The sequence below is a fragment of the Equus asinus genome, chromosome 4 (genome assembly GCF_041296235.1).
Source record: "Equus asinus isolate D_3611 breed Donkey chromosome 4, EquAss-T2T_v2, whole genome shotgun sequence".
NCBI classification, from domain to species: Eukaryota; Metazoa; Chordata; class Mammalia; order Perissodactyla; family Equidae; genus Equus; species Equus asinus.
In genome coordinates, this window is record NC_091793.1 from 127,384,348 (window position 1) to 127,410,681 (window position 26,334).

Below are 26,334 nucleotides of genomic sequence, written 5' to 3' on the forward strand. Positions count from 1 at the left end.
CCAGGCTGCTTGGCCTCCCCCGACCACCAATATTTTCCTTGCGGTGGAGGATCTCTCCTCCCCGAGTAGTGCACGACCCTGTATGTCTTTACTACATCCCCATGAACAACTTACTAACTCTGTCTTCTTACTTTACGCCCTTGGTCTGCTTCAAAACGGCAGCTCAAATCTAATGAAAAAATTCATAGTAAATGTTTAAAGACTTTCCCTCTCCTCCCTGCACCCATCCTGCAGTTAAGAGATATTGTTCTAATGTTGGTAGTCATGTTGGTGACCTAAATATCCAGTAGGAGGAATTACACTTAGTGTAAGCCATAGTTGTTCATCTGGGATATATGGAATTGAAATAAAGGATTTCTAAAATTCCCTACAGTTCTCTGGATTTTTGATATTCATATGATAGAATATCAAAGTTATGCTTTCAAAGAATGTTTAGTGACATCAGAAAATACCCACTTATAAAATTAAATTAAAATGCGGGATAGAAAACAGACAGTATTATCCTGTTCCTGTAAGAATATAGAGAAATGGAAACACTAAATGGAAATACATTCAGACAAAGAAAAAGAGAAAGAGAGAGAGGCAGGAAGGAAAATATTTGAAAATGTTAATATTTCTGGGTGGTGGTTACTTCTTTATAATTTTCTTTTTCTTTTTTGTCCAAAAATGTCCATAACGAGAACCATTACATTCGTAGTGCCAACATCCTCAGGAAGGCCTTCTGAAGTCCTGTGCTTTCAGGAGAGCAGCGCAGGGCTGCGAAGGATGGGGACACTGCGGGAGCGGCGGGCGCTCAGCTGTTTGAATGGTTTCCAGAGCAGCCGGCTGGCGCGCGGCGGGAGGGACGCGGCTGCTCAGAAGAGCCGTCCCACGTGCTTTCGGGGAAATAGCCGGAGAGCGAGAAGGAGAGGGCTTGAGAGGAAACCGAAAAGCGAAAGCAGAGCAGGAGGGAGCAGTGCGCAGGCGCGGTCCGGGGCTTTCCCCGCTGGCCGCCCGCCCAGCCGGCGGTTCCTTCCTGCGGCCTCCGGGAGGGCGGGGCCCGCGCGCTCAACCCGGGGCCGGCCAGCGCCTGACCCCCGCCTTCCCTGCGGGCCAGTCCAAGGTAGCGGCTGTGCACGAGATGAACGGCGGAGGCGGGGCTGGGTGCTCTTCACTTTAGAGGGAGGGAGGGAACATTTTCTAACTGCTTAAGGTGCTGGAAACCTTACCCATCCCGCTTCCATCTTTCCTTTCTTCCGTTGGCCTGGAGACATACCTTTTTTCTCCCTCACTTCTCTGTGTACACAGTCTGCACGCTAGCTCAGATCTTAGTGGTCTTTCAAGCTCTGACCCTCACCCTGCTGGGGTTGCTGCCCTTAAACCTGAGATGAAGGTGGGGAGCTGGCTGTTTCTTTAGCTGTCATTTTGCTAGATCTGCAAAGGGGGCTTTCCTCTTTCTCCCAGGGTCTTCATGCCCCCTGTCTTCTCTCTTACGGTGATGATAAGAACGAGGCCAGAGTCCAATAGGGGTTACCGTGACCACCTCAAGGCTGATCTACGGGCAGAAATAAAAAATTACATTTTAACTTTGACTGTCATCAGGTGGCTGGAGAACAATGCAGTAGTCTTGCCCTGCAGTTAGGACATTTGGAAGCCCCAGCACAAGATACACTGTAGCTGGAAAGGGCCACCAATCAGAACTGAAGTCAGCCTTAACTTTGCCCACTCTGTACCTTTTGTCTTTAAAAACAAGCCACCCCAAGACAGAGGGGGGGCTCACCTATCAACTTGCGGGTTGAGGTGAACTTCCCCGGTTTGCAAACCTTTAAGAAAGCTTCTCTTTTCTGTAAAACTTAGCTTTGCCTTGTAAAGCTGCTCATTTTGGTTAATGGTGATTATACCAGAGGGAGTGGAGAATAGTTTAGTCACTAGACGATGATTTCAAAAGTTGGGCAGGCCCAGAGAAAATAGTTTGGGCCCAGAAAAAATAGTTTGGGCCCTGCCTATGTGGGTGACTTATTGAGTGGTTCTGGGAGGCATGGACGGGGTTTCATCAGGCTCCGTTTAGCTACTCTTAGAGGGATCTACTTAGGGTGGCCTAGGGACCAACCTAGGACCTCCAGTGTGTGAGGGGACCCACCTTACTGGACCACAGCCTCTGGTCTCCTGTGAGAGTGAGCACCAGCCTCCATGGCAGCAACAAACAGGCCTGCGAGTGTACTTTACATAATTCCCACAATGCTAACAGACCTTTATTTTCCCTTGGAAGGAGAGGACAGGACCAGCTATAGAATTTTCAGGGCCTAGCACAAAATGAAAATATGGGACCCCTTATTCAAAACTTACTAAGAATTTGGAAAATGCAACAGCACAACACTAAGCTCAGCGTGGACCCTTCTGAGAGCTCCGCCCTGTGGGACTACACAGGCTGCACAAGTCTGCACAGGCTGCTGAAGTCCCTTCAGGGGAGTTTGGGGGAGGGGAAATTTCTTCTGTAGAAACCTTGTTACATATTTACTTAAAAGAAATGAAAACTTAGATATAATGAAGCAACAAATTATACCACCACCCCTTCCTAGGGCACTTCCAATAAAACCCAAAGACTTCAGCTTTCCCTCTCGAGCCCTGCATGATGAGGTCTTGCTTCCCCGTTAGCCACCTTGTCCTGCTCTCTCCAGGCTTCACTATGCTCTCCTCATGGCCTCTTTCTGCTACTCAAATACTCCAAGCTTTTACCAGCCTGGGGCCTATGCATATACTGTTCTTGGAGGATGCTGTTTTCCTGGCTGTGTTCATGGACTTGCTCCTTCTCATTCTTTAGGTCTTGGCTCGGATACTATCTCCTCTGAAAGACCTTCACTCATCACTTCTCCTAGTTGCTCTATATAACATTTATAGTCTTCATGGCACTTAGTAAAGCTATTATTTGCTTTCATCTCTCCTCACAACAGGAGAGACTTTGTGCTGTGTTACAGCTTCTGTCTCATCCCGGGTTCCACAAGTGAATTAAGCCTCATGCCCCGAGGCATCTGTGATGAATTACCTTCTCTCTCATAGATTTAGAATGGCCCGAGGTACCGTCCTTGGGAGAACTGAGACAATAGTTCTGTGTCTTGTGGTTCAGATGGGAAGCCCTGATTGAGCAAGGCCACACCTGATACAGAGTAATCCTCAATAATATATTTTGAATGAGTGAATACCATCACTGACCAACACTGGGAACAGGAATCAGAGGTTAATTCAACCATTCAGACCTCAGCACCGCCTCTAGGCCTATTAAGCTAGAATTGAGGGGGAGGAGAATAAAGAGTATGGGGCATTCTGAAACTCCTCCCTAAAGCATTTTATTGGGAGCGCCACTCCCCCACACCCCTCCCACCTCTCTGGGTCTAGATCTCATCTAGGGTTCTCCCCATGGGAGGGAGTTGCTGAGGTGTCTATGTGGATGACTGTCAAGCCTAATGTAAGAGAGTGTTGTGTAGGACTTTTACCAGGGGCAGGAGTGTAATGAAGGGGGAGTTAAGGGGAAATTTCAGAACACTTGGTTCGTCTGCGGGTGGGCTGATGTCTGGGATGTTTCGCACACATGAGCTACCTAAAGGAAAGTTAGAGTGAGCTAATAATCAAACTATAATTCCAGAGCATTGCTACAGAGTCTGGAATTAAGAGTGAGGTAAAGTACATGGGAAGTCCCATGTTGTTTGAGCAATGGCAAGCTTCTTTTGGGTAATCAGTCTGAAGTATGATACAGGGGACTGTCCCATGACTTTAGGCATCATAAAGGGAATTCTAGCTTAGTCTTGCAGGCAGACCAAGGAGCAAAGGAAAGAAAGGAACTAATTACTGTCTTCTATGTGTTCAAATACCAGAGCATTACCAAATATTAAGGGGCAGATTGTGCTAGATTCTAGGGATGCGACTGTGAACAGAGCCTTCTTGGTCCCTGTACATACGGAGCTTGCTTAGAGTCTAATGAAGGAGACACATGACATGCGAATTTCCCACAAAGGTGATAAGAACTGTGCTGGGGGAGTTAGAGGATATGGGGGAGGCATGCTGTGACCTGAGCCATACATGTGTGCACGTGTTTGTGTGTGTAGGGGGGGGTGGGGGGGGGCAGGAAGGCTTTCCAGAGCCTGAAGGATGTGTGGACGTTATCCAGGTGAGAGGGGAGAGGGGATATGGTTGGAGAATTGAGGGCGGTGAGAGCGAGTATGGGTCATCAAAGCAACTGAAAGTAGTTCAGTCAGTCTTGTATGTGTGTATGTGTGTGTATTGGGAGGATGAGAAGCCATTGTTGGGGAGAAGGGATGAGAGAGGAGATGAGAGACTAGTTGAAGACTAAGAAGAGACTACATAATGTGTGACTTTGGAAAGATCTGTTGAGAACTATGGTCTTCATCCAGAGCTGGGATTCTTAACTATTTTTGTGCTATGGACCTCTTTGGCAGTCTGATGAAACCTATGAACTCCTTCAAAGAATAATGTTTTTAGCTGAATAAAATAAAATACATAAGATTAAAAAGGAAACCAGTTACACTGCAATGCAGATACAAAATATTAAAACCAGCTTTGTGACACAGTAATATAAGTGCTTCTTTATTAATGGCATTAAATGAAATAAGATCTAGCAGTCAGTCTGATGAATGCAATTTCAAAATTGTGGTTAGCATAAGCAATGTTTTGAGATAATGGTAACAACTGTAATGTGACAAAAATGGGGTGTAGGTTATGGTTTGTTGCCTTTATTCCTAACTGAAGGAAATTCTAAGTTTCAGTTAGAAATTTGTGGAAATAAAACTCTTAAGTTTTGCCATCCAAATTCATGAACCTCCAGAATTCTGTCCATACTCTCCAGGTAAGACCTAATCCAGAGCATCATGAACCATACAAAGAGTTTAGGGAGTGAAATTATCTAGTTTATTTTAAATAGAGCTCTGTGTCTACATAGGAAGTGGCATGGAATGGTTTATTGTATCTACTGTAAGGATGTTGCCGAGAATGTCCATCATCGTGTTTTTATAGTGTCTTCTTTGTGAGGTCTCTCGTGGAAATGTTCTGCGTCTTACAGTGGTGGTTGCATAACTGTATGGGTTTGTCCGAAAAGGGTGAATTTTACTGTATGTAAATTATACTTCAATAAGTCAGACTTTAAAAAATGCTATCGGTCAAATTAATTCAATGCTCACAGTGAATTTGAAAAAAGAAAAAGACTCTATGTCAGAAATTGGAGCATGTACACACAGAGGCCAGTTTGCTAAGTCTGGAATGCAATTATCTGCTGTGAGAGCACAGTGCTGGGATGGTTTGACCCTAATTCTGTTCCTTCTACCACAGGTAGCGCATGGATCTCCTGAACCACGAGAGGGAAAGAAAACTCCCTTGGGTTTGCCAGAGTTACGCTCATGTTCTATGGTTCTTTGGGGAACCTTCCTTGCTGCCTGAAGACTGAGGAAATCCACTGGCAGCTGCCTTCCTTTGTCATTTATTCCATATAAGGCATTGATATTCAGTACAATTGGTCAAAGTGATTCTTTATGTTAAACAGAATTTGAAAAGGGCTTAGCAAAATGGATGTCTGTTATTGGTCTGGGATGGGTGAGGGGAGAAGTGAAATATGATTAATATTTCGAAAATCTACGTTTTGTTTCATTAAATGCTACTTATTTGCTACAAGTTGGCAGAAAAAATATATTCTGGGATAGAGAGGATGAGACAGGATGGAATCACTCTAAGGGAGAAGGCAGGTTATATAAAAACCTCTTTTTCTCTGAACTCTTTTTCATCAAACGTTAGCCTCTCTGTTTGTCTTGCCTGGGGGATGGGAGATGGGTGGAAGAAATTAGAAAGGAGTCCTCATCTCCCAGACAGAGGGGACTGCCATCTCTGACTCTGCAATCAGGGCTCACCTTGGACACCAGCCTAAGGATTTTTCTGCAGTAGGTCACGGCAGATGCCTCGGTATTGTGACTTCCTTACCTGGCTCAGCAGCTTCCTTAGGGCCTCGCAGACATTAGAGAGCTCCCCAGGTCCTAGGCATTAGGGATCTCACACTATTACAAAGCACGGCAGCTGGGCAATGGCACCACTAAGTATTCAGTCAGGGCAAGGCAAGGATCATATTATCACCTAAACCACCACCCCTCCCTCATCACCAGAGAAAACTGAAGGGATGGAACTTCTCATCCTAAACCCCTGTCCCCAGGCTCAGGTTGGATTCATGCAACCAGAGAGTATTACTGCTGGAAAGAACCATAGGGCCTACCTAGTCCAACCTCTTCTAGAGATGAAGAACATGCAACACAGGGATGAAATCACTCGCCGCCAAGGCCCGTGTGGTTATTATCTTCCCAGTCCTCACTTTATGAGATTTTTACCCATGTATCTGCTTTCAATGCCCATAATATCAGTGTGATTTGGCCACGATACCACCAGGAATGACTCCGGATCCCTCCCTCTAATAAGAGGTGTCCCTGGCAGTGGTACCAGCAGCCTTGAACCCCGAAGTTGGGACCACATTGACATGGCAATCAAGAGGCTTCATAATTCACTCCTGGAAATCCTGTGAATTGCCATTGTTGATGCCCCCTCATTACTTCCATCTTGTGTCTAGCGTGATGACTCTTACCTCCTAGAACTTAGGACACTGGCTTATTTGGCTTTTCCTTCAGGCATTCCTGCTGGTTTTTGAGTAATGTAGGTATAACTTTGTTATTCCTGATCTATTCTGAAATCTTAACGCTTAAACCTTCTAGAGCCAAAATCGTAAGTAACACATGAGAAACAAAATCAGAAATGAAACCAATAAATACAAACAAGTCTTTTGTTAATATTATATTAACACTAATTTTTTAAAGTGTCTTATCTTGCAAGTTTATCTGAAGCTTTGGTTTTAACATTTCAGTCACAACACACCCAATTGGGAGTGTCATGCCAGTGAGAGCAGACCTTCAGACTTCAACCGTTTCCTGGAAATCCGTATATACAAAGATGAAGAATAAGAGATGACTGTTGGCAAAGATCAGTCCTTAAAGTTTTCCATTTGCTTCCATTTTTTGAGTGTCAAGAGGTCATCCTGTCATTCGGCAGAATATGGAGACTTCATCTAAAATTGAAAAATGAAAATGAACTTTGAGGAAACTTTTGTTTTGCTAATAAATCACTATTTCTTAGGTAAACATCCTCTTTTCTACTCAATACTCTATAATCTTTCTACCAATTAACCATTAAGTATTCGCAAAAGTAATTGGGGTTGATCAGTCTGAAAGAAAACGCACATTTTAAGTAGATGAAAATTGTTTTAAGGCCTATTCATCCCACCAAAAATGTAATGAGAAATGGGTGCAAAATCTAGCAAAAGTTCTCCTCTAATCTGTCAAATGATTTAAGGACAACTAACATTGGAATAAGCTGTCAGAGGGGAGTATGGATTTTCCATCCCTGGAAATCTTCAAGAGAAGGATGAAAACCACTTGAATTATAGCCAGATAGAAATCTCCTGGGGCTCAGGGTCCCTCCAAGATTCTATTATTCTGATGTATGTTTATCCTTATATAAATTTGGAGCTATTAATACCTTGATGGTATTGGGGAATAAAAACAGAATGCATCCTAAATCACATTATTGCATTTAAAATTATAACGCAGTTCTCAGAAGAGTAGTATTATGCTGCTATTGATTGTTATTCATACACAACTTGAAGAGGTTCCCAGGACTAGAAATGCAGGTAACAATTAATCAAGAAAAATTGGAATTTGTGGTGCTTGAACTGCTAAAATAAATATTAAACTAGGCTTATAAATATTGACTAATATGTGTTGTCTGCTAAAGTAGGAAGAATGGTGGGGAGTGCTGGGGCCAATGGTGGAAGTAGGGACGGTGTATTGGGCTACAGGAATATTTTGCCCTCTGGTGGCTTTTGATGGAAAGAACTGAAAGCAGTTGAGGTAAGTGAAGGTGTCTGCTTTCGATGTTTGTAATGTCAGCAACACACGGGACCATACAGATATCCCTTGCGTTGTATTTATTAACTTGTTCCAACAAATGTGTTTTCTCTCTGCCCAGGCAGAATGTCAGCCCCTTTGATTCACACACCACCTTCAAGGTCATTAGAAATGTCCTTGACCAGCAATGGAGAAGAAAGAGAAGGTACCGCAGTTTCGATGGTCGTGGGGCTCAGGTTTTCTCTCAGCACTGCGTATACGCTTGGAGACATGGGAAGAAGGTCTGATGGAGACTGTGGCTCAGTGGAATCGCTTCGGCTTAAAGAGAGAACAAGGTAAATTGCGAAAAGGATTAACAATTGATAGGTTGTGGTGACTTACTATGTCAGGAACTCATTTCTACAGCTTCATCTATTTGTGATGCTGAGATCCCTAATTTATCATTTGCCATCAGAGCATTCAGCCTACTCTGGAATATGTGGCTTATGGAAGGGCCACTTTATTATTCCAGTCATGATAGACGATGGTGTGTCCTGAAGACTAGCTTTATACGTTAGAGGAAATGGGGCATTGAGCAGTAAAACTCTTTATTCTCAGTTATATGTACCCTGCAATACCCTTAAATTTCCTACAGGAAAGCTTTTTTTTTGATAAATTCAATAATATTTTACATGTGACTAAGATTACTTACATTGTTGAGATGGGGATAAAAACAGAAGGAACATAACCTTTGTCTCCTCTTTCTGTTGGTCTTGAAACTAGAAAAGATAGGCACGATGTTGGGGAAAAATGTTATCAATATTATTGATAAAATGAGAAAAAACTTTAGAAAAATATAAGTAATGCTAAAAAGAAGAGAAATAATACAATTGTTTAGTGATTCACAAAATTTTTTAGTTGAATAGATGAAACAGTATTTTAGATGAGCATAAAATATGCAAGAAGAGAAAAATAAATCTCTTGGTGGGTCTAATCCGACTTTACATATTAATGTCTCTAAAATGCATGAGAAAAATTAGGAATCAACTTTATTACCTGTCTTTTATGTTACGTTTAAGTTAATCATAAGGACTGATTTATTCATGTATTGGGGGATATATAGTAAGTCAGTTCTTTTCATTAAAACTGACACCAATCATAATCTTATAATTACACATATTTTTGAAGCACAGACATCAGTGTTACTAAAAGGACTACTGTACTATAGTATCAGTAATGTGCCAACCTCATCTTGGAAACAGTCCCCAAATTTCTCTAATAAACTATGTTGACCTTGTGCTTGGTCCAATTGTAATTTTTCAACTGTAATTTGTTATTTCAAGTGGTCAGATGTAAAGACACTTAAAAGCCACCTTTTTTGCTGTTGTTTTTTGTTTGCTTGTTTTAGAGGGGGGCGAGGTAGGGTGGCAGCAACTCACCATCTGTGAGTGACAACTGTAGGACATTCCACAAGGTGGGGCTTATAGTTTAGTTGCAATAGATGAACATTCTAATGGATTGTATTTACTTTTATTAAAAAAATAGAATGGTGCACTTATATTACAATTATTTGGCTAATTTCATGAATGTTCTTCCACATATTCGACAAATATTTACTAAAAGCCTATTTTGGCCAAGTATTATTTTAAGCCCTTGGGATACAACCAGGGAAGACAGGCATGTGAAGACTTGTTACTGGTAGGCTAGGAGGTGGGGGATGTTGCACAGACCCCCTTGTCTCCTGTTTGGCAAATGAATAATACTGTCTGAGTTGTGAGACTACAATAAGGTAAAAAATATAAAGCTTATAAACCCTGGGCTTCTTTTGCAAAACATAGATTGCCTAACTTTTAACAGCTTTCTAATCATTACCTCCTGTTTCTTTTCCTTTCTTCCAGTTATAGAAGTGAAGTCAGAACCATGCCCATTTTAGGAAAGAGAAAACCAAAACTCTACAAGTGACTGTGAGAGGCCCCTGGTGACGCCTACTGATTCCTGAGGGCTCTGCTGGAGTCAGACAGCCCCAGCCCCCTTCTCAGGAACTGCTGACACATCACTTCATTTCTAAGGTTTTGACCTCCACATACCCCTTAGATCTTATAATGGTGACAGTCAAGGTAAAAAGAGGAACTTCATTTACTTTACTGCAATATGAAGTTATTTTCCTAAGTCTCGAAACAGAAAGCCAACAGAAAGCACCTAACCTTCGCACGGCTGGGAGCTGTAGTGTTTACCGAAGGCTTTGTCTTTGGGAATGTCAGGATATAGGTACTTCAGAGGGTTTTCAGGAATGTTTTCAGCCATAATAACCTTGTAGTCTCGAAGGATGTCAGCAAACGGCAAAGCAGACAAGCGGCCTTTATTGTAGGGCTCTACAGAGTGGAATCTCACTTCTCCTGGAGAAACAGAAAGTAGGGTAGTATTCAGTTTCCTGCAGGCATTCTCTGTGGCAATTCTTCCTGCCCACATTATTTATGTCACTGATTATAAAACAATGTCAGCCCTTCCCTGCAGTCTGGACAGCACAGACTGCCATGTGATAGAGGCCGCCCACAGGCTGAGAGAAGCTCATGGTACCTTCTTCTGGGACAACTGTAACAACTACTGTTCAAACCTACTGACCACGTGAAAAGCAGAACCACACGCCACACACTTCAGAACACTGAAATACCAATAACCAAACTCAATACTAACTTTACATGAATAAACAAGAGTGAGCATGTACCATTTTCAGAATGGTCCACCCAGGTGAAAGTTATTCCTCCAAGGTGGCTTTCACTGAATCTTAACAAAAAGGTTCCAGGCATTTTATCCTTTAGCAAGAGCCGTTCCTTCTCTTTGCTAACAAAGCCCATGACATACCTAAAAACAGAACAATGCATAGTTTTATCTGATCAAAGATTGTAATTTACCACATTTGCATGTATTTCATTCACAAAGAACAGACCTAAATTTGTTTTGAATCTAATCAAATGTCAATGGTGCCTGAAACACTCTTAGACAGATTAAATAGCAATACTCTATGAAGAATGTAAGAAACTGCAAGTATTTTCCCCCATGACACTAAACATGCTTAAAAAGAGAAGAAAAGAAACAGAAAGAAAAAAAACCAACAGCATAAAAACAAGAACCCAAAGAACTCATGTGGAAAATAGAGCCTGTAACTCACCCATCAATCCAAAGAGGAAGAATGTGTTTCTTGATCAGATCCAATATTGCTTCAAGCCATGTCCAAAAGGTAAATGATTTACCAGGTAAGTGTTCCTATCGGAATAAACAAACATGTAGGACAATGATGATTTTAACAGCCATGTTGACATAATTCAAGTTCTTTTCTTTAAACGAGACAACACTTTAGAGTTTCTTTTTAAAATAACCTTCTCCAGGAAATCATCAAAATCCCAGATGATGATATGGAGGCTTAAAAAGGAGCACTATTAAAACAAAACAAAACAAAATATCTAAATGATGTTTCCCTTCCCCTGTTTGTACCTTGCAGAACTTGGCCCAGGTGAGATGACCATCACTGTAGCTAGATTGGACTAAAATGAAAGAAAAGAATGAGATTTTTATTAAATAATTAGACTCTTCAATTTGGTGTTTAATTTAGATTCTTCCCTCCCCCCTTCTTTCAAGCATTTCTTAATCCACTCCATGAGTGGATAGGATACAAGTTGTCAGAGGATGAGGAAGAGGCCACTCCAGTAGCAAGAATAATGTGGGATAAGGTGTAGTGGACATGAACATGGGTTATACAGGGGACAGTAAGAGCAGCCTAATTGAATAAACATTGTAAAATAAATTTGCGGGAGTTAGATGTAGCCAGATTACCAGAAGTCTGGACTATTACCATGAAAGAATGGCCTAGAGATCCATTAGGCAATAAGGAGCCATTGACTGTTTTGACCCAGGGCAGTGAAAAGATACAAGAGTTTCTAACTTTTAAAGGAAATTATACTCAGAAGAATAATTTGATAAAGATCGGAAAGGATATGGCTGCTATCTCTACTACATATTTAAAAGCTTTATTTACTCATTAACAAATATTTATTGAATGCCTACCATTGTGGTTTATGAATTAAATAAGGATCAAAAAGGATATTTACCTTAAGTAAATTTTGTAACATTCCTCGAAGACCTGATTTATTTAAATGCCTATGAATCATAGGACAGTAGGTACAAGTGGCAAATCAGCATCACTTGTAAGTCAGACTTAACCAAATTACACACGATTCCACTAATCTGCTCAAATGCATCTTTGGCCCCATTTTAACTAGAAACATAAGCAAATTGAATTTTAACTTTTTTGGTGTGAAACGTGTTCACCTCAGACATCAAAATTTTGATATCTTTTTAAAATTCTTTTAGAAGAAGCTTATGTTACAGTCACTACATGGAGTACCAATGAATCTACTTCGCAAACTTTAGAAATATCAGTCAAAACTGAACTTTTCTTGATATGAAGCATTAAGTATTACTTGGATGGTTTTTAGTTTCTCTCAAATTTCCTAGTCCTGGAATCAGCTATTTTCCAATTGGTTAATGACCCTTGTGATATTAATATGAAAGATCAAGTCACCATTAAGGCTTCACATTACATTCAGTGGAAATGGCACAAGAACACCCTAGAGCTGGAATGTGGAATGCAAAGGAAGAGGCTTTAGAACTGGACAGGCCTGCCCCGCATCTTGGCTCTGCTGTGCACTAGTCATGCAGCCATGGCAAGCCACTTAACCTCTAAACTTGAGTATCCTCATCTATAAAATGAATAGAATAATGAGTTATCCTCATGATTCTGCCTTAAAGAAATTTGTGAGAAAGATAATATAGCATTTAGCCTTGTGCCTGGCAATATAGTAGGCACTCAATAAATTGTGATGATCGTTATTATTATTAAAATTAGTAATAATACCCTGGTTCCTTAAAACACTTGAGTATCAAAAACAGGGGCAAGTCCTCCATATCTACCAGCTCTCACCTGTAAGCTTTTCTGCCAACATATTGAGTTGATCTGAGTTAAGGCCACGCCCCACATATGATGAAAACTGCCAGCTCATCACTTCCAGGAGTTGACTCAAAGTCGCAGATGGAGGATTATTAAAGAAAACCAAGTTCTGAAATAGAGTTGTAATGATGACCATATTTATTAATCACATTGAACACACTGTAATTCAATATATAGGATTCCTAATTTAAACTCTTTAGGCCAACCTAAGTTAACAATACAGAATATTGTCTCATCTCTGTTGTGCTTAATTACTACTAATTTTGTCTTTTCCTAAAGAGTTCCTTGTTCCTTGAGCCCAATATTATATACAGCTCTATCTTATCCTTAAAAGAATCATTGGGCATCTCTTTAACTTTCCCCGGATGATGGACTATCGTCAACTCATACAAGTACTTAACACTGTCCAACAAATAATTGGACAGATACTCTTTTCTGAATAAGATTAATTTTAAATGAAACATATCGTGTTATTTATTTGGTTTATCATGGGTTGGTACAAGTTATACCTTGACCAGAAGAAGCATCCCAAAACACAAAACCAGTTAAGTCCCAGGCCGAGGAATGTGACCCTACAATATGAATCCAGATTGACCTGGGACTCCTGTTTTATGGATAGTATAGTAGTCTTTTCTTATTCTGTTCTAGATGAGAGAGTCTTCTGTATGGTCAGCCACAAATAAGATTGTTTGTACCAGAAACTGGGTCAACAATAGCGGAACAGAAGACTTTGTCTCAGATTACTGGAAAGCAAAAGGTGTGAAAGCCAAGAAAGATGTTCAAAGAAGAGCAGGAGGGGAAGCATTGAGAATCTAGAGCAGCATGGTGGGAAGGCCTGTGGCAAACATGGATGAATCTGGGCAGCAAGAAAAGGAACCAATTCAAAGGATTTCAGAAGGTACACATAAAAGAGGACACAGCATCCAACAAGGAGTGGGAGATAGGAAGGGGAGGAAAGGAGAGAAAGAATTTGTAGAGAGACAGTTTTTCTCGAACCTGAGAATTGTGTCTGGATAAATGACCAAAAAGCATAGAATATAATCAAGGTCTAGGAGCTTAAGTTTTGAGGCAGAATAGAATTAAGAAGAGAAACCAGAGTTAGTTGTTATGCTGGACTCTGTAAGTAGGCTATGCATCTATGTTTTAAGAGCTGTGTATGATCTACATCTCCAGACTCCTCATCCAGGAGCAGAGCAGAATCTGGGAGGGTTAGTGTGACAGCTTGGGTGGCTTGCTTATAGAAGAAGGATGCTGAAGAAAGCTAAGTGCGCAGCACTGCACTCTGAGGCTGGAGGAGAGAGAAGTAGCCCATCTTCCTTCCATCCTGGAGTTGGATGAAAAGCTCTGAACATGTGCAGCTCCTGATGGGGAAGGACGTTTAATCTCAGGAGTGCTGGCTGTTCTTGGCTTTAAAGACCAGATGACTTATCTACTGAGTTCTGTTCTCACTGCAGGCTGAGAGGAAGTGAGGCACAGCACACCCCATGCAGCCTTCCTTTCTGCAGTTAATCTGCTCAGATGCCAGGGTACCAGAGTATGAGAAGGAGCTGAGTCATTTTCCAGGGGGTTTCCTTATTAGGGACATTAAATAAAAGGGTAAGAACTTAGAACTGACTCACTATGTCTCTGTTCTTATTGCTAGGCCCTCAGGTAAAATAATTTTTCCCTTTGGAGGGAACATTTGCTTTGCATGAAGAAGAAATGTTATTTACATCTGACCTATTTTCTCTAGACCTTGGCGATTTCCAGGATAACGCTGAGGTTCTGTAAGAGGGAACAAGGGGAAGTGCTGACTCATCTTTTTTGCCACTCCCTTCTCTGGTCATTTTTTTTAAGAAGAGCATCTATTCTCTGCTTGCTTTGTAACTTGAGGCCAATTTTTGATCAATGTCTCAAATAACCACCAGATGGCATTAAAACTCAATTTGAGCCTAGCATGGATTAAATCTATAATCAAATGGATTAAATCTACAATCAACTGTCAATAATCAAATGGATTAAATCTATAATCAACTCAAAAATGTATACAGTCAGAATATAGTTAGGCAAGATTGATGAATATTCCAGCCACTTCTTTGGTTGGAAACCAATTCTCTACCTTTATAGAAGAGCCTGTGTGGAGAAGATGTAGCTAGAAGTAGTTGAGGGGGTAAATACAGCAGTCAGACATCAAACTCCCTGACAAGAAGTCTCCCCACAACCCAGTTAACAGAGCCACAGGATGACCCTAGGACTCTCTGTGATGCACACAGTTGGGAGCTGACCAGACCCTCAGAAGTAACAAATACCTGTCTGTCACTTTTTCTCTCTCTCTCAGGGTCGAAGTACATCAGAACATATTACTTTAAATATGACAAGAGAGAGGAATCATACAACTAACTTGGAATTATATATATCTTTCAATGAAGATGGGTTTTGTTAATAAAATAAGTCAAATAGAATTAAAGGAGGAGAAATAGGAATAGAGACACTACCTGGGAATCATTGGTTGACACATTGTACCAAATGATGGATGCCCAAGCATTAGGTAACTGACTGACATTGGAAATCATCACCACAGGCAAGGAGCTGGTCTGGTTTAAACAAACAAACAAACAAACAAACAAAGCATAGTTATTACAGGTAGTCGCAATTTATATTGATTTTACACTTGACCCTCTCCCCTAAAGGACCATCTCAAGCCAACCCTACTCCTCCAATCCTGGTGTCTACAGTGTCCTTATCACTGAAATGACTTGTGAAGACACTGGAACTTTCTGAGTATATATGAGTCAAGGAGGAAAGAAGCTATAAAAACAGGAATCCTTTCAGAGTGCTCAGTCAGCTTCTCCAATATCTTCTCTGACGTTGTGTAAATATTTATACTTTCATATATCACTATATTCCTTAAAATGAAACTAGTTAGAACTGGAATTAATTCAGCAACTGTTACTTTGTTACATTAAATGTTATATTAAAAACTCTAATTTTAGGGGCTGGCCCCGTGGCCGAGTGGTTAAGTTCGCGCACTCCGCTGCAGGCGGCCCAGTGTTTCGTTGGTTCGAATCCTGGGCGCGGACATGGCACTGCTCATCAAACCACGCTGAGGCAGCGTCCCACATGCCACAACTAGAAGGACCCACAACGAAGAATATACAACTATGTACTGGGGGGCTTTGGGGAGAAAAAGGAAAAAAATAAAATCTTTAAAAAAAAAAAAAAAAAAAAAAAAAAAAAACTCTAATTTTAAATTTCTCTCTGGAGTGGATCAACATATTCAAATTATGATCTAACATCTAACTAATGTCAGTACCAGACATGGGAATTTTAATTGTAGAAGATGGAAAGTAAGCAATTTTGGAATACAAAGCATTACGGGAGATAAGAGCCGCCTGGTCTGTTGTTATAGAACTCGGCTTGGTACTATTGGTACTGCAGTTTGCCTTATAGAATAAACAGGCTTTCACACACTAGTCTGGGGACAACTTACATTAGTCTCTCCTCGATAACAGAGGTTGGACTGCTGTAGACAGGGAATTACCCCATTGAGTTACTTAATAGCTCATGGAAACAGAAATTCAGGAGAAAGAGATGAGGTAGGAATCTGTGGAAGCTTTTGTAAACAGGTTTGCATTCATTAAAATAAAAGAGCAAAGGCAGAACTCTAAAACAACACATCCCACAAATAGGATCATATTCAGGGTGTGTAAAATTGTGTTTGTTCATTCATGCACTCATCCATTCATTTATTCCACAAATGTTGAGCATCTGTCACATGCCAGGTATTGTGCTGGGCACTGGTAATGGAGGGGCAAATGAGGCATGATGTCCTGCCTTCACGGAGCTCATACTCAATCATGCTCAATTTAATCCCCAAAGTTTTATTATTCGTTCTTTGGGCTTAATGGCTTTTATAAGATGATCAAAACAATGTACTGTAGTCATCCTATCATTGTCTAAAGCTTCCTTCTAATGGCTTTTTATGTACAAGTTAAATGTTTGAAAATATATCACTACATGACATGGTTCAAGAATATTTGTTCTTCTTTGGGCTTTCCGCTGAGTATCCATGACTCAAGAAATCCCAGAAAACAAACAAGCAAACAAATATACAACCTGGATAACAAATTATTCAATATATATTGAATTCATAATGCCCGTGAGACTTTAATTTAGAAAATCAATATGTCAAATATTCACTAGTCAACATATACTGTTCTGGTTAAATATAAATAGTAAAGCAAAAATAATGCATAAGGAATGTACTAAAACCTAGAAAAGACTGCGCGTTCATCTACAAATGCTGACCAATTCTGGAAAATGTTCTTAGTAAATAGTGGATATTCCTTGAAACACCTACCTCCAAATCTATGGTCAGGCCGTAAAGGCAGATCTGTGTCTCAAAGGTTATGGAATGAAGCTCTTCAGTCACCATGTGGCAGCCCTAAGGGAAAAAGAAATCAACTGTTGTCTTACAAATGCATACTTGCTAACTATTACTAGGCCTGCTTCTACAAAAATTAACAAGTTCTTAAAGTAAACGCCCCCAAACATTCCCTATTATGGAACATTCCCTCTTATTTTAAAAGTTATTTAGAATATATACAGAGTCTGAGAAATCTTCGTTTCCACAAATAAAATTATTTTAAGCCTCCAAAACAATATAATTTCTGACTTTTAAGATTCCAGCATATTTTCATCAGCTGAAATTCAGACAAATAACATTCTTTATTTTTAATTTTTGGAAATTAGTCCTTTTGACTTACTAACCATTAATAGAAACAAGCCATATGTGTGCACATATAACAGAACGAGTCAGTGTCATAATGAATTTGTTTAAAAAGAAAGCAAGATTTCCTTCTGGTTAAACATGGTAGGTGGGAAACATGGATTTTCCTCTGCTCCCTCCAGAAATGTCAACAAAGTGACAGCTAGAGTTTTATTTACTTTCCAATAAAGTCAAACCGTAATCTGGATCTGAGTGAGAGGTAGGGGAGTGTGGAGTGAGGGTGGCAATAAGGGGCAGTGTGTCTCAGACCCAGGAATTAGAAGCATTGAGCCCACCGAGGCTGGAGAGTGAAGCGGACTGAACAGGAGGAGCAGTTAGAAGCCCCAGCCCGTGCAGTGAGGTCCCCACCCCTCCGGGACCATGGCAGGGGACAGTAGGTTTACTCTCTGGAGCGGATGAACCAGAGGAACTAGAAAGAGGCTCTCTGCACTGTGGATCCAAGGCCAAGCAGAAGGCAGGGGTGAGGTGCTGTGCTGAAGAGAGAAAGATCCTATAACAGTCAATGGGAAACCCATGCCCCTTTCTCTGTTTGACATCTCCAGAAAAGATGTCTGGGAAGTGGACCAGACCAAGGCAGACAACTTAAGATACTGCCTTTGGGGGTCCCCCAATGAGACAGCCAGGTCTTAATAATCACCCTTCAGTTTGCAATTCCCACCACGCACACAGAACCTCTTGTTTTTTAGTGCCTTTCTCTTAAACATAAACAGCAAGCTAAAGATCATCAAACATTTGACAAAGCCTCTCACTTGAAATACAGATACAAAAATCAACAGCAAAAAACTCGGAGAAAAGAGATAATACAAAAAGCAAATGAAAAGTTAAAAAAAAACTATAATAAGAAAACATACATCAGGCTCAGCTTTACACATCAGCTCAACAAATAAATGGCATGAGAAAGAACAAATCAACCAATTGTAATGCGGGAACATTGCATGGATACTGATTTGCACAAACCAACTGTAAAAGGGTCTTTTGAGACAGTGGAGAAATTTGAACAAGTAATGGAATTTTATTAAGGAAAGATTTTTAAGAAATTGTTATGTTTGCTTTTTGTGATAAGTGTATTGTGGTTAGGTTTTTAAAAACTTGTCTTCCAGATAAGAGATCCTACAAAAGCACCAATGAATAAGATGGTCTACTACCTGGAATTTAAGAACTCTAGACAACATGTGTATGTGTGGGAAAATAGATGAAATAGGCAAAATGTTAATCATTGTTGAAGCTGGGTGATGTATAAATGAGGGTTCATTGTATTTCCCCTTCTACTTTTGTTTCTATCTGTGTATATATATTTTGTTCATTAAAAAGTTCTGAATGATATTTAAAACACCTTATTAATATTTTTACAGATGTAACAAATATATTACATGAGTGAAACAAGAATAGGATGCTATCAAAAGGAACATTCAGAAAATAATAATGAACAACTAAAAATATAATAAGAGAAATAGACAAGTCAGTAGAAGGACTGGAAGTAGGATGGAGGAAATGTCCCAGAAAGTAAAGCAAAAAAACAAAGCAATAAAAAGTAATACAGAAAAGATAACAAATAAAGAATTAATTCACAAACTCTAACAACAAAATTACAGAAGTTCCTGAAAGAGAACAGAGAAAATGGAGTGGAGGAAATGACAGCATAATCCAATGGTAACTCTTCTACACTGCTGATGGAAATTGCTACAATCACCTCAGAGAATAATTTCTAAATATCTAATAAACTAGAAGATGCACATCCCAAATTCTTGTCATATATAGATAGGCCAAAGAATTTCTTGCACTCATGTAAAAAAAGACATGTAGGAAAATTTTAATTGGAGAAGAATGTTTACAGCAGCGTTGTTTAGAATGCTAAAATTGTTCAGCAATAGAATAGCTAAATATATTGTGTGTATTTACAGGGTAAAAAACTATATAGCAGTTGAAATTAGTGATCTAGAACTACATGAATTACAAGGAATTTGTACGAATTATAAAGAATTACAAAGAATTTCTGGAATCTACTGGAAGAGTCTCTCTAATAAAAAAGAGACAGTAAATAAGAAAAAGGAGGACATGAACCCAGCCAGGAGAAAGGGGAGGGACTCCCTAAGATGATGGTGAAAGGAAGTTTCAAAAAAACCCTCAAAACAGAAAACAATTGTGCAACGGGATCAGAGAGCAACCCTCCCAGATTGGGGCAAGAGACGGACAGTTCCTAGAGGGATGTTGCCAAAAAAAAATCCTCAGATTTACATGTTTGCCCATTTTACTAGGAGTTTTCTAGTTCTGGAGGAAAGTTTGAGGCTACATTAGTGACAGATAGATAAAATACATTGATCAAATTTTAAAAATTGAGGCAACTAATAAATCCAGCGAAAACTAAAAATAATACAAGAATGGCAATACAATAACACTATGCTATATAGCTCAGCTGTTAACAATTTTTATATAATCACAGTAATATAAACATTGAACATATTGATTAAACCAAATATGTTATACAAGGACATTGTGAAGATGGGGGAAATGTATATGTATATAGAGCTGGTATAAGAGAGCCATAGCTTAATCTTTCATAGAAAGAATTCAGAAGTTAAATGTATAAAATTTAAAAAAATCAAGAAATATCAATATTAGCCTGATATTTACAGCTCAAAAAGTGATCACCTCTTGGAGGTGGGTCTGGAGTGGGACAGAAATTGCTCTTTTTCTCTGATGAAATCTTACAGCACCTTGCTATGTGCCCAGTACCAGCAGCACTGTCATTATCTAAAAGCTTGTTAGAAAAAAGGAATCTCTGGCCCCATCTCAGGCCCACTGAATCAGATTTTGCATTTTAACAAGAACCCTGGGTGGAATTTGTGAGGTGATTATTCTCACTGTGGTATATGCATATTGTGTTTAGTCTCAAAGTGAGGTGGAAAATTTGGAGATTGTATAGAATGCTTAAATAATTAAAAAAATAAGCCCTGTGGGAACATGTGAACACAAGTGGAATTATCTAGAATAGAAAAGTCTGGGTGGGGTTGGGGGTGGCAGAGTTGGCTCCAGGAGAAAGAGAGATCTAATATGTGTTAACAACGGCTCAGAATCCATTTGTATTACATTTGAAAAAATAAAAATAGTTCTAATATGATGATATAAGTAACAAGTACATGAGGAAGACTTTATTGATAATGAGGAGTGTTTAACTTAGAATTTGTTACTGGGAAGAAAGTAGAGAATTAAAATCTCTGCTCTCTCCCTTGGGCTGGATCATGAAGTACCTCACATTGCCTGATGGTGGTGAGATTCGCTACAGTGGGATTGCTTCTTACTGGGTTAGTAGAAAGTCATCTTAATGAAAATGCCCTCAGACCACCCCTTAAATTACTCCCAGGACATCCAACACACCAAACGGCCAGTCATCCCCGTCTCCCCTATGTTGAAATGAATAAATAAATTGCTGTTTCTTTGGTTCAGCATGAGATGAAGCAGTTGGCTTGTGTTTAGGCACCAAGTTGAACAAAAAACACATTTTTTAAACAAAAGAAGAGCTCAGTGCCCTATCGGGTGCTTACACTATGCATAGCACTGAGACAAATGAAGAATTCACAATTTCACGTTCACTACTGGGTGCCTTTCACATTCTCACTGAATTCAATGGCAGACACGATGATACAAGCCTGTGTAGAACATCTGAGAGGCCGGAGGGAAGTGCACAGATGGAGACCCACATACCATATGTCTAAATATTTAACCATTATAAATCAAATTAACAAACTGTTAAAATGTGCTCTAGCCTCCTGCCTTGACATCTAAGCTTTCAGATGACCTAATTGGCCGGGTTTTAAGTCCTCAAAGTCCCACTGGAACATACTGGCCTGGGGAGAGCATGGCCATCCTGAACCATTGCCCACCCACCTCTCTTCCACCTCTGTGAGAGGCTCAAATGACCAGTGTGGCTCCCAGCCTCTGCTTGTGTGCAGAAATGTTTGCACTGATGGTGCCATCTGTGCCTGGGAGAGTAGACCTGGAGAAGAGGCCCACATGGGTCCTGGAAGTAGGCTTGAGGTCTTCTGCGGACCCGGACTCTGGGTGAGCACATTGCCTTGACACCACAGACATCTTTCTCTGTAGAGAGGCCCACAGCTGGAGGACAACCAAAGGGAGCCTTTTGAGTATGTGATCCCATCCGTCCCCCATTCTAGCCTCTATTGTTTAACTTATATGATTAAATGTAAATCTAATATGATCATTCATTATGGGTAATTTCCTCAGATCTTTGAGTTATGGCACCTGTGTGTTTACCATTCAAAGTGTGAGAATCCAGGACTCCACAGACAGAGCAATGATGCTCAGGGTTGTCCATTAACTTTGGAAAAAGATTTGTGCTTTAGATATTACTGTACTGAACTGGAATGTGGATGGCGAGAGGTTTACTCAGTGATTAAAACTAATTTCCAACATTTATTTAAAACCTCTGACACAACTGTGAGGCACATTTAGAACGAAATCCAGGAAGGAAGCTGACATATAATACACCTAACTGGAGAAAAGCATTTCTGACAAAAGGAAGCATCGTTAATTTTCAGAGCTTGCATGGCCATCAATCATAGTCTTTATTACTTTATCAGGGTAGTCCAAGCCAAGACACTATTCAATTTCACATTCCCAGGGTCCATTCCTTACAAACTGGGGAAATATCATAGATAACACGCACCATTAATGTCTGTATTAAAAACCATTCTCATCATCTGAGATGATTATGGATTTACAAATATCCACATTTATGATATTTATCTTATATGGCATTGAGTATTATAACTGGATTGACTATATTGTGCTGCTAAAGAAAAGTATCCATTGGATAATCTGCTAAGAAACTGGAAAACTGGCTGAACAACTTGACCAGGGCTCCACATGGAAAAAATACACAACCTAATGAAAAGTAGATATAGCTGTTACCAGGTTCTTTTTTGTGTCCTCTGCTCAGGGCCTAATAGTACACCTTGGAAACCTAGAATCTGTTAACAAATGGCTATGGCTTTTGACTTGAAAGGAAACTTCTGCTAAGAAAACATGGGTAAGGATGATTTTCATCTAAATTTCTTGCTTGTCTCTTTACAAGCGATAATCTATGATAATGTTGCACGTGGAAAGCTATGTGGAATAGAAAACAATTACAATAACCCATTCACTTAATGAATATTTATTGAGTACCTATCATGTGCAAGACACTGCGTTAGATGCTGGGAAACAAGGATAAGAGGGGAAAGAATGGTACAATCACATGTGAGAAGACCTCACTCACAGAATCATAGGAAACAAATGTAAAATGACAACTAATTCTCAGCCCATAAAACAAAGGGACTGCACGGAGGGTGTTGCATAAAAAGCCTACGTTTGTAGTGTTACTCTTGCACCGATGTCTGTCTTTAAAAAGTATTGCAACTACTTAAAATAGTTCAGAAGAAAATCAACTTCCTGTGAAAATGCTTGGGCTGGTTGGCGTGTGACTAGCGTATCCGTGTTGAAAACGCTGAACCTTGAAAGAACATCTGTTTGGCTATTTTGTTAAATGAAACTCAAGCCACCCAAGCTTTACTAATAGCTTCTTTGTGCTTCATGACTTTCCACTGCATAAACAAAATTACCTAACACTTCAGTCTGTGGCTAAAACTGTCATTTATCAGTTAAAGCCCACCGACAGAGCAATCTCGAGAGACTGCAATTCCAGCTTCCCCGTTCAAACAGTCTCCACATTTCAACAGTTCCTCTCTAGCCAGCCTCCTGCCAGATAAGGACCCCCGGGAAAGGTTGCTTCCTGGGGATGTTTATTTTCCAGGGACAGTCTGATGCTTCAAAGTTTCGCCACTTGCTGGGTGCTGCAATCATTTCTTCATGGTGACTCTTCCAAGAAAAGAACAACGGTGCGAGAAAGAGGCAGTACTTACTAACCCTGATTTTATAACAGCATGTCTGCAGATTCCGCAAAAGGTGTTATGAACTTCCAAAACAAATTCTTAAAATGAAATTCATTTAAAAAAATGTGAAGACCACACACTAGGTTGCACTTTTGAGGATTATAGAATCCTAGGCAAAGGAGATTCAGAGATTGTCTAGTCCAATGGTTTTCAAATGTCTTTTAACCTCAGAACATATTCTGAAAGGAAATTTCCCACCTGGGTTCCAATTTGGAAAATGCATAGAATAGAGCAGTTTTGACTGAAACAGGGGTGGGGGACCCAGAGCTCAAACCCATAATCCAAAGATGGCTCTGAAGTCACCTCTTATGTCTTTCCGGGTCTTCTGGGAACAGCATGAGTCCAGTGCAACTTCCTCCCTTCACCCAATCCTACAGCCGGGAGTCCCTGCACATCCTGACACGTCTTCTCTTCTTGGATAATCTCAAACAGCCATGAGGTGCCGAAATTCTAAGGAGGTTTGGAGTGGCGACCTTAGGGAAACTATCATTCATGACATCTTGGTATGTTCTCGATCATTTAGTAAGTATCTAATCCAAGTTCTCACAAACACAAGAGCAGAAGTGAGGGACCCAAAGGTGTGTGTGTGTGTGTTTGTGTGTGTGTGTATGATGGGGATGGGGGTCAGTAAGGTGGTGGTAAGAACCCATGTTATCCCATAAAAGGGGCATGCGTACATAGTGCTCTGAGGTTCCAGGGACCGCCAGCCAGAAGAGGGATGTGATCAGGGGCCCCTGAAAGGGAACATCTCCAGCCAAGCACTTTGGCGGATGGGCAGAGAAGGATAAGGATCAGCAGTCTGTCCTAGTCAGGTCCCCACCTGTGTAAACACTGCCCTTTACAGACGGGGCAGCCTGGAGCGCTGATCAGGAAGAGCCGTAGCAGACACCTGCCCGGCACAGCGCAGTTGATTCTCACACGCACCATCTATCGCATTTGGTCCTCCCAACAACCCTGTGAAGCACGGGCTAACTTGATAACCCATTTTACAGGTGAGGAAATGGGGGTTAGTGAGGTGAAGTGGCTTGTGCAAGGTCAGCTGCCTGTAAGAGGCAGAGCCCAACAAGGTGCTATTTCCACCACCCCATGATGCAGGCAGGAGCTAAGGGAGGGGTCGATAACATTTTCTGAAGAAGCGTTACTTTAAATTCCTTCCAAACTTTGTAAGGATTCTGGTGGGAGGTAGCTGTGTGGTTTCTGAGCGGGTGGGTAAAGTGAGGACAGCAGCAGCAGCGGGAGCGGAGAGGAGAGGCTGAGAAGCTACCGCAAACCTGCAGAGATCTCCCTCACAGGAATCCCAGCAAATGGAAGGGCGTGATGAGATAAAGGGGTGCACGGGGCCAAAGAGGAGTGCCAACCAATGCGGCTCCTCCCAGGAAGGTTTTATGATCCCAGAGGCAGCATGGCATAGTGGTCAAGAGCATGGACACGGGAGCCGGACAGCCATGGTTTGAATTTTGACCCAACCACTCTGTGCCTCAAGTTCCCTAACTGAAATAAGTATGACACTAATAGTATCTACTTCAGAGCATTGTCCCAAGAGTTACATAAATGTCAGTGAAGCTGTTAGTGCCCAGTATACAATAAATGCCACACGAGGATTTGTTAAAAAAAAATTCTTATCAGGCTGTGAACTCCTGCCACAGGTGCCCAGAGATAAGAAACAGCAACTTTTTGAAATTTGAAAATGGAGTTATGACATCCTAGCTTGCTGTTTTCCTGAAACTTTGGTTACGACAGTTCCTGGCCCCAGGACTTTATGAAGCCACCTCATCGCCAGATCCCCCCAGCTCTTCCCTGACTTTCTTTCCATCATCCCTACTGTCTGGCCAAGCTCCTGATTGCTTGGCTTGTGTTCATGAGCCCACTTCACATATCCTGGGACTTCTCAATTGTTCCTATAGCACATAAAACAACGTCCAAGTCTATGGTCTGTTTTAAATGTACCTACAGTCATATCAAAATTCTATCAATAGGGGGAGCTCAAAAATAGCTTAAAATAAAATTATCCTGATTTAGCAAACTTGAAAAAAAGAGAAAAATAAAATCATTCTGATATGATTATATGATTTTGTTATTAACAAACAAGAGGAAATGAATTCAAAGTAATACAAGTAGGCAGTGTTAATAAGACATCGGTTAGGGTATTTTTACAGAAGAAGATGATTTACTTAGATTTCCATCTCTAGGGAAATCCAAGTAAAGATTTTGATTTTACATTCATAAAGATGACCATGTGCTGAAAAGCTGAGCTATTTAGATTTACTCCCGTTTGATTTGTTTTACTTAAGAAAAGTTCAGAAGCATTGTGCTCAGTCTATTCAGACTTAGTAAATACTATTCAGGGATGTCACGCTGAATGAAATGTTTGCCACTCTGGCCAAAATTCCAGTGAGATGGTGAAATGGGCTTTTATTTATAATGTGCTAATGTTTCCATTAGGAAATCTGGAAAACCTTTATGGAATTCTATAAGGTGGGAGAATATCTCCCACTTATTTGGTTTACCAGAGTATTCTTAACCGCTGCGCCACCGGGCCAGCCCCTTACTAGAGTATTCTTAAACTCAAAAGCTGTGCTCATGCGATATCTTGGGCTGAAGAGACCTGCTGGCAGCTCCACCCTAAGCCAAAGTCCTACCCTGGGAGGAAGGCTTAGGTCGTCTCTGGTGGGGCTGTGGTATTTGGCAAATGATCTTTAAGACACAATTAAA

The 26,334-nt window shown here is 40.6% G+C and overlaps 1 protein-coding gene and 1 long non-coding RNA gene across 3 annotated transcripts in view; one reads left to right on the forward strand and one right to left on the reverse strand.

Annotated features, from left to right (window-relative positions):
• Window positions 1-6,798: 6,798 nt before the first annotated feature.
• The window catches only part of STAT4 (signal transducer and activator of transcription 4), a 94,437-nt gene continuing 74,901 nt past the window's right edge, over window positions 6,799-26,334 (reverse strand). Inside the window, exons 15-24 of the mRNA XM_014837545.3 lie at window positions 17,246-17,329; window positions 15,381-15,479; window positions 12,880-13,015; window positions 11,394-11,443; window positions 11,071-11,165; window positions 10,627-10,763; window positions 10,106-10,297; window positions 8,614-8,680; window positions 8,132-8,240; window positions 6,799-7,084 (exon numbers count right to left, since the gene is read on the reverse strand). Of these exons, the coding sequence (XP_014693031.1) occupies window positions 7,058-7,084; window positions 8,132-8,240; window positions 8,614-8,680; window positions 10,106-10,297; window positions 10,627-10,763; window positions 11,071-11,165; window positions 11,394-11,443; window positions 12,880-13,015; window positions 15,381-15,479; window positions 17,246-17,329 (996 nt within the window). The 3' untranslated portion in view covers window positions 6,799-7,057. The remainder of the gene's footprint in view (window positions 7,085-8,131; window positions 8,241-8,613; window positions 8,681-10,105; window positions 10,298-10,626; window positions 10,764-11,070; window positions 11,166-11,393; window positions 11,444-12,879; window positions 13,016-15,380; window positions 15,480-17,245; window positions 17,330-26,334) is intronic.
• On the forward strand, window positions 7,013-14,512 carry LOC123285180 (uncharacterized). 2 transcript variants are annotated; one of them, XR_011502945.1, is made up of 4 exons: window positions 7,013-7,152; window positions 8,048-8,257; window positions 9,800-11,139; window positions 13,555-14,512. It is a non-coding gene; the product is annotated as an uncharacterized lncRNA (long non-coding RNA). The 2 variants fall into 2 exon arrangements; XR_006526737.2 differs by lacking the exon at window positions 13,555-14,512 and having other exon boundaries at window positions 7,015-7,152; window positions 8,044-8,257; window positions 9,800-10,106.